The sequence below is a fragment of the Nothoprocta perdicaria genome, unplaced genomic scaffold, assembly GCF_003342845.1.
Source record: "Nothoprocta perdicaria isolate Ctin4 unplaced genomic scaffold, notPer1 scaffold_7, whole genome shotgun sequence".
Lineage (NCBI taxonomy): Eukaryota > Metazoa > Chordata > Aves > Tinamiformes > Tinamidae > Nothoprocta > Nothoprocta perdicaria.
In genome coordinates this window covers 643,918-652,650 of record NW_020455976.1, presented here as the reverse complement: position 1 = coordinate 652,650, position 8,733 = coordinate 643,918, and the positions used below count along the sequence as shown (strand labels likewise).

Genomic DNA, 8,733 nt, shown 5'->3' with positions numbered 1-8,733 from the left:
CATCGCGTCGCGCACGCTGTGCCTCACGCGGCTGCTCATGCTGGCCGCCTTCCCGCTCTGCTACCCGCTGAGCCGCCTGCTCGACTGGGCGCTGCGGCAGGAGCTCAGCGTCTTCTCCACGCGCGAGCGGCTCCTGGAGACGCTGCGGGCCGCCGGCCCCCACGGCGACCTGGTGCACGAGGAGCTGGCCATGGTGCAGGGCGCGCTGGAGCTGCGCACCAAGGTGGTGGAGGACGTGCTCACACCGCTCGCCGACTGCTTCATGCTGCGCGCCGACGCCGTGCTCGACTTTGCCACTGTCTCTGAGATCCTGCGCTCCGGCTACACCCGCATCCCCGTCTACGAGGGGGACCGGCGTGACAACATCGTGGACTTGCTTTTCGTCAAGGACCTGGCCTTCGTGGACCCCGACGACTGCACGCCTCTGCAGACCGTCACGCGCTTCTACCGCCGCCCACTCCACTGCGTCTTCAACGACACGCGCCTCGACACGCTGCTCGAGGAGTTCAAGAAGGGTGAGGCTGTCGGGGCTCCCCCCGCGCTCCTCCCAGGCAGCCCCCTCTGCTGCCTGCCCCATCTGGCCTCCTGGCAGGTCCTGGGGAACGTGGGGTCCAGGCTCCACCTGCATGTGCTGATGCGGCCGTGTCGCTGGTGTCATTGAGACAGCCGCTGGGTGGGTCGGGGGTCTCAGCACCAGAAACACCTGGGACCTAATGGAGCCTTCAGCCTTGGAGGTCGCTGGCTCATCAGAGCAGGCAGGGTCCAAGGCTGCTGTGGGGCCCGGTGTGCAGCCATGGGAGCCACTACTCAATTCTGTGCCATGGTGGGGGTTACAGCAGGAGGCTGCATCTCAGGCCTCGGCTCTCATGTTTCCATCTCAGAAGCAGGCCTGGAAAGGGGTTGTGTGTAAGTGATTTAAGGGAAAGGGAAAAGCCCAAATCCTTAGATATAGCTGTTCTTTCCTAGCAGCTCCTGCAGTGCTCACAGCGCAGCAGCTGCCAGCAGCCCCAGAGAGGCCGAGTGACGTATTATCATTAACCGTACCTTGAGAATATGCAGCATTTGCTTTTTCCCTGCTGGGAACTGTGAGGCATATTCCTGTGTGCCATCCAGTACCTCACACAGGCTGAGGCTGTAAGAAATGGCTGCATGGTGACGTCTTGCATTATGTAATGATAGAGGAAGATAATACAGAGGCTGCTTTGCTGCCTGTGGCCTCTACAGCAAGCAGAGCTGATGATGTGAGAGAGGCCGAACAAGTCCTTCCCTGGCCTGGAGAAAGCCTCTCTCTGAATCTTCTCTACTAGTTTATAGGGCTGGGGGTGAGGAAGCAATGTTTTATCTGTACCAGGCAAGTGATGAGTGTGCAATGATCAGGTACCCACAGGGCAGCATTCTTGCCAGAGGTACACAGCCGTGTTCCCACCACTTCCCGGAGCCACAAGCAGAGAAACTCTGTTTGGCATAAAGCATTTAACCTTACTCTTAGTGCACCTGCTGGCTCCCAACTCTGTGCAAATTGGCAAATTCTTGTGTTCTTAAGTAACAAGGCTTTTAGCAAAAGTATTAAGATGGTTCTCTCTCAGTTCAGCCTTGATGATTTCTGCAGCAATTTCCCCTCCTTGATGATTTCTGCAGTAATTTCCCCTCCTTGTACCTCCCCTGTCTTTTCTAACATAGTTGTCTCTCCTCTTCCAAACTCCTCGTGCCTTGCAAGTCCTTCTCAACTGCAATTTCCTGCACTGTGCTACAGCATTAACAAAGGTCATTTGGTCTCTGCTGCCTCTCCTTTCTCTAGCAAGTCAGGTATTATCAAAGATATTCACATGAGTGTAGCACACCATCCCTTGGGCAGCCCCCCCTGCATTTTCTCCCCTTTTTTATGACATATTTGGGTGTTTATCCTTCCACATTTGTTCTCCAACTTGGAACGCCGTTGATCAGTACACTTATAGAAATGGGCTTGCTTAGCTCACTTATTTTGTTTGCTCTCTTCACCATCCCCTCTTCCCTGCATAAATACAGATACTGAATTTTCTTCATTGTATAATTCCAGCTGACAGGTGCATTAACAGCAATTGTTACTTGCTCTGCACTTTCTTATACTAGTCCTCCTCTCAGATGAAGATTCTCCAGCCTACTTCAGCTTGGCTCTTCGGATTGTGCTTTGGGCTCTTGCTCCCCTACATCTGTGTCCCATAGGTGTTTAGTATCACCTCTATGTAAAACTGTCCCTTAAATATCATCCTGTCCTCACCTCCCTTCTACCCTCTCCCGGCCTTTTTTTTTTTTTTTTTTTTTTAATGTGGCTAAAATATCTGTTATTATCTAACTCTGCTCAGTGTTTAGCAATTCCAGCTCTTCACCCAAATTTTCTTATGCCTAGGTGTTGCTGTTCTCTTCTGATTTGCCTTTCTCCCATTTCTAGGCCTTCTGTTCACTCCCAGCACCCTGTATTTGTAGCTGTCCAAAAGATCCCCTAGTCCAGCCCTGGACCCTTCCTAAACTCCCCTTTCTCAGCTCCAAACACAGCTTTCCACAGACCTTCCGTCCAAGGGAAGGAAGTCCCATCTATGCAGTCCCATCTATTGCCCTTCCAGCACAGTTTACCCGACTACTTAATATCTAAATAAACATTTCCTATTTGTAATTAAGATCTTTGTCACTGTTGCCTTTTTCTGTGTCCATTTCAATTATGCTGAAATACCTTCTTTGAAGAAATCAAGGTTTCTTTCCACAGGCAGATTTTCCATGACATCTCTGCTAAGATCCACATAGCTTCAGTGCTCGTTGGTTCAGTGCCTGTCTAATGAAGACATCCATCACTTAGCACATCCAGCCTACGTGCAGGACAGCAAATGTTCCCACTGATTATAAAGCCTGGTCTCCCTCTAGGAAATTAAAGTCCCCGATGAGGACAGCGATTGCTAACCACCTCCAAGTCAATAGCTCCCCGGCACACTTCTGAATCTGCCTTGTTAGCTTTCTTTTCCTTCTCCCAAGCTTTTGATTTAAGCAGATTTTCATATTTTTTATTTCTTTTGGTTATGGCAGCGTTTATATAAAGTACTTATCAATTTTCTATCTTTCTTTCTTGAGTAGCAATTGTACTTCAAGATTTGTTTCAGGAATGATTAATATTTACTGATAATGATTTATAACTTATAATGATTAATATCTACTATACTTGTGTCATTTTTGCATAATATACAAGCAATTTTAAGTTTTCTGCCTAATCTCATTGTACTCATACACAAACATCTGTGTTTTTTTTCAACAAACCATCAACAGTATCCTTAAAAACAGTGTTTTCCATGACTCTTGCTCATCCCACCATTAGCACTCTCTCTTTCTGTCTCTCCTCCTACACAGTGACATCATCCTTGTTTACCTGCTGTTTTTCTTTTCTTTTAGTACATTATCCTGGCTCTGAAGATTGTTTTTCCCCCCCCAGCCACTAGACTTTTGTAATGGGTTTTGCAGGGAAATTTTCCTTCATTATTTTCTGGGCTTGTTTAAGCTCAGCACCAGTAAGATGCATTCTTTGTCTGAATAGGTTTAATATGTACCTAAGCAGAGATGCCCTGCTCCCAATGGGTCCCTGGACAGCATTTTGAGGCAAGTGGATCCAGGTGCCCACAGGAGTTATGTTTTATGATGTTTCCCCCAGGGCATGGCTGAAGTCCGTGGCTTCAGATTGCCCAAAATATTTAAACTGCATAAAAAGAGTAGTGGAAGCTTCAGTAGCACCAGGAAAGCTCATGACCTAGCAGGGTTACCTCTGTCATGGGCTGCTGTCAGCTCTTGGATGATAAAACAGAGCTCATCAAGGCCAAGGTCAAGCTGTCCACATCTACCCTTTAGTAAGCCTGTTGTTATCTTCTCTCTTGGTATTTCTTCCTGGAAACAGTGAAACTGGGAGCTCTGAGGGAGCTGGGAAAGACTGACAAAGACTGAGGAGCAGAAGAGGGGGAGTCAGCCTGCTGGATGAATAGCTTGGGCTTAGGTGCACTGGCCAAAAGTGCTGGGCAACTGCTGAAGCTCTTCACAAAGTGACACTGCAGCAGCATGGGCCAGAAGACAGCCCCATTTGGGCTGAAGACAGCCAGGGCTTGGACTACAGGAAGGTTTAGATGCACCTTCCTCAGAGATTGGTGGTCTTCAAATTCAAGAATAACGAGGAGCGGGTACCCAGTTTGGCAGCTCTTCAGGCAAGCTGGACCATCTCTCAATAAGAGCTGTGCATAGCTGTGAAGCACTTACATGTAAGTGCTAAGAGGAGGGGTTTACCCTAAATCTGTGTTCATTCTTCATAAGTGGTAAGAAACTACACACGAGCAGGGTTACTTTGCCACCTGCAACCTGAAAGAGGCTGAAACTATTGAAATGAAGAAAAGGTTTGGAGACAGTTCCTGCATGGCACACTTCATAGAGTGCCTGGCTTTTCTTCTGGGGTCACTACAGGAATTGCCTAATACACCAAAGATGCAACTGCACCATACTTAGCAACCTGGAGCAGTGTGGAGAGGCAGGCAAAATCCCAGTAAGATAACACGTTGTCTTAGGAGACTAGAAATAGGAAGAAAAGTTGATGTATTTGTTTAGCGTGAAGTGCGGTGGGTGACGCAGCCTGTTTTCCTTCCTTCACAGCAGAGATCCAAAGCAATACATGCTGCAGCCTCACTCCTATACCATAATGTCACATGGTGGCTTTCCAAGAGGTGCATCCTGGTCTGCAGGCACCCCTGGGGACTCACAATCCTTTCCCATTGCTTAGGTCATTTACTGGTCTTGGTGACTCCTTTTCTGGGGTGGTGGGTTCCATGCAACTGTCATGCCTTTCAGCAGGACACCTTCCTCTGCCAGGGAAGCAGTGGAAATTGGCTCTTGTGTTCATTCTCCTGCAGCAGGCAGGTACTGAGCTACTGCTCAGCATGTCATTCTTCAGTCTTTTAAAAAGCTGCTGAAAATAAAGTCTCCCAAGGCAACCTCCAGACTTACTGGAGACAACAGCCCACCCTGCGGAGGTTACTTGGGCCCCAAAGTCTGCCCTTGATTTCCAGAATACTCCATGGCCTCCATTAGACCTAGAAACTGGTGCCTGAACTAATTCAGCTGCTTTTCGTACTGTCCCTCCCCTGAGCCCACAGTCACTGCAAGCGTGAAACAAGCACGACAGCCTCAAGGGCTGTCTTGATTTCAACTGGAAAGCAGTGCTTGCCACGAGGCTACATCCTGCCCCAGCAAACCCCACCGTGGGCCAGCCCAGGAGAGACGTGAGACACAGCCCCACAGCTCCAAGCGAGGAGGACCATGTCCTGCAGACTGAGGTGTCCTCACAGCCTCCCTGGTGCAAATGAGCATTGCCTCTGGCTGTCACTCACCCAATGCAGTGTCACGTGTGGTGCAGCCTTGCAGTGATGCAGCAGCGCAGCCTCCCGCACATTTCCAGTTCCACACACTCTCCAGTCAGGTTCCCCACTTAACTTCAGCTGCGGATCTGCAAGGAGGGACAGAGGCACTGGCTCTTGCCCCAGCGCTGGGAAGAACTGTGATTAAAAGCACATTGAGAAGAGATTTAAGTTGCAGCATGATATTTTGTCGATCAGCCTAGTTTTCCAATTACCTTTTTTTTTTTTTTTTTTTTTTTGGCTTTCCATTTGTAGCTGGAAATTGCTCATGGCTTGTGCCTGCACCTTTAGTATTCTAATAGCGATTTTAGATTTTACAGTAAAACTCATGAAAAGAAATTTCCTATTCACGATACTCATCTTGCAGAACAAGAGACCGGGTTAAAGCATCTTTAGCATTCCTCTGGCAGAGCACCTACATTAAAAAGATAAGGAAGCCGTCTGGGCTATTTCTGCCGCCAGCAGCACTTTCTTTCCCACAGGAAAAGACATTTTCTTATTCAGGCTCTGTCCTCTCATTTGGGAGGATGCTTCGAAGTAGCTCAGGGAGCCCAAGGTCGTTCAGATACCTATGAAAAGCAAGACTCCTAAAAACAAACATAAAAGCTTTACCTAGCAATTCAGGTAACTGCTTTTCTAAGCTTTTGGTTGTTTATATTAGCTCTATAATTTAGCATTTGGAGGCATTAACTTTAAGTGAAGCTGTTGTTTGAAAAGAGCAGATTTCATGTTGCCCATAAAGAATTTAGTGCGGTCGTAGCCCGTGCTGAGCAGACACTTAATCACTATAGTTTCCTGTGCATGAGCAGTCCTATGGAGGCCAGTGGAGCTGTTCACACAAGTAAAGTTAATTGCCCATTCCTTCTAGTGCTTGCCAAACCAAGGCTTTGATTCTCACTGTTTCGCAGTGCATTTTTGCATCTGTGATATCCCCTGTAAAACTCACACAAGACAGTTTGCTAGTGGTGAAACAACTAGCCCTTGTGATTCATTTCATTTGAACTATCAGGGAAGAGTTATAATAATATAGTTTTGGAATCAGTTTTACAGATTTCAGACCTGTTTTATATCAAGTTAAAAAAAAAAAAAGTGATTTATATCAGTCATATTTCCACTAAAACAGAACTACAAAATAGCAGCCAGAGAAGAAGACACCACTTCTCTGAAGTCCCCACGTCTGCTGCTGGACCACCCCTCCCTAGACATTAATTGCACCTCCTAACCTGACAGAAGGAAGTTTCTGCCCCCATACCTTCTTCTGAAAGCTGCTGTGTCTTCCCTACATGTGTGTAGCAGCTCCAGGGGTGCAGGAGGAGGTACTCAAGCTCAGTGGTGCCACCAGCCCTCAAAGGAACGAGCAGCAGCCCCACCAGACAGGAGACCTACCAGCTTTCCCCAGCTCCCATTGCCAAATTTATAAGGTTTGTTACAGAAGTCTTGAGAAGAACAAGCTCCCCATGATGGGAAGAGATGACGGACCCATGTAGGTGTGGGGACAGAACCTTGAAAATGATTTCATGCCCTTTAGGAGAGGAATTGGGATATAACAGCCCTTTCCCAAGGGGGCCCTCCTGGGAGCAGTAGTAATTCCCACCAGGCTTTGTGAGGGTTTTTATGGGTGCTATGGGTGTCAGCTGGTTGAGAAGGGATTCCTTCTTTGCAGGCCAGGAGGAGCTGTTAATTGCAATGGTTTTCCAGGGCTGGGTACCTGCTCCTTTCCTAATGTGAACATTATCCTTGAAACCTAAACCTGGGGTTTATAGTATGGCTACAAGTGTTTATTTTCTGTGAAAATAAAGAACTCTTGAGTGCTCCAACAGCCCTGCTGGCTCTGCCTCCGGTGCAATGAAACCGTGGGTCTCCTTCCAGAGTAATGGTGCTGGGTTGTTTCGCAGTAATCTGATTTGCTGCTATGTGAACATGGAGCTGGAATCACATTTCTGTGTGGCTGCTCTAGAGTAATTTACAGTGTCAATGTAGGTGTTTGGCCAAAAAAAGAATTGCCTCCATTACTCTCTGACTGCCTTTAAGTAGCACCTAAGCTTTTTGTAAGGGTTTGGTGGTTTTGGGTTGCATGTAAATGTCATTAACGGAGAGCTTTTGGCCAAAAGAAATATCTTCTCCCCTCTCCTTGCTCACCCGAGGACTTGCATGAGACCAGATGGCCCCAGTGTTTGGGAGTGGGTTTTGGCAAAGGAGACTTTTTTGAAAGTTGGACTTTGCTAAGATGAAACGTAGCTGTTGCTGCTGTGTTGCAGCCAACTCTGCTTCTTATTTTTTTCTTTTTAAGGCTCAAGTCACGGTACTTTATTACACACTTAACAGAGAGTATGCACAAACTGCTATATGAAAAGAGATAGTCCTGGCCCGAAGAAATCACTGAATTTTCAATGCCCTGAAGATACTGATTTGTTTTTAAAGCGCATCTCCAGCATCATAGAAAGAACAAGAGTGCTACTTGCTGCAATGTTATGTTCTCGTTTCTAATTCTGTAGGCGTGGGAGGCAGTGAGCTGCTCTCCGAAATCTTGCAATAAAAGCTTGGTATGAGGAGGAGGGAATTTATACTGTGGAACATGCCTAAGTTTTTTTTTTTTTTTTTTCTTTTTTCTTTGAGAAATGTATGGTGCTGATCTTTGTCTGAGAAATATCATTTGCTGGTCTCAGCTGCAGGGCAGGGTTATTTGAAGGGCACATGTTCCCCAGGAGGGAGTGTTCTGTGGGACTGCCCTGGAGGTGCCAGTCTCTGCCCCACGGAGGGAACAGCCCAGAAGTCACTGCAGGGGAGAGGAGGCTGCAGAGCAGGCAGGGACCCATCCGTACTGCATTTCCATACATAGACACCTTCCACTTCCCGTAGTAGCCAGCAGGTTTGTTGTCGGCATCCTAGGAGAAGCAGATCTAGAGCAGCTGAGGGCATTACCTGGAGGTAATATTGCCTGCAGGAGACAAGGCAGGGACCTTCACAGAGCTGTGGCTGTGACCCAGCCGTTCAGGTGAGCGCACCCTGTCTCCAGGGACAAGCCACTGCTGTGGTGTGTGCGAGGGAAGTGCTCCCCTGCTCCAGGACCTCAGGGACAAGTGTGTTGGGAAGAGAGAGCGTCCCTGCAGGGAAGTCTGGGGGTCTCAGAGCCCCCAGGCTGGTGAGAATTGTGCAGGATCAGCACCCTGCATGCATAGAGGTATCGCAAAGGAAGACTCCAGGAAAATGGAGAAAAGCACAAAGAGGGAAAATTTTTGGATGTGGTGTCCATGAGAGACTCCTCTCCTCTCCTCTCCTCTCCTCTCCTCTCCTCTCCTCTCCTCTCCTCTCCTCTCCTCTC

The 8,733-nt window shown here is 48.0% G+C and overlaps 1 protein-coding gene across 2 annotated transcripts in view; it reads left to right on the top strand.

Annotated features, from left to right (window-relative positions):
- The first annotated feature begins 7 nt into the window (after positions 1 to 7).
- Positions 8 to 8,733, top strand: part of CNNM1 (cyclin and CBS domain divalent metal cation transport mediator 1) — a 17,017-nt gene continuing 8,291 nt past the window's right edge. Inside the window, exon 1 of one of the 2 annotated variants that reach the window (XM_026050737.1) lies at positions 8 to 515. In XM_026050737.1, coding sequence (XP_025906522.1) covers positions 38 to 515 — 478 coding nt within the window. In that variant the 5' untranslated portion in view covers positions 8 to 37. The remainder of the gene's footprint in view (positions 516 to 8,733) is intronic. The other variant, XM_026050736.1, reaches the window with a different exon arrangement.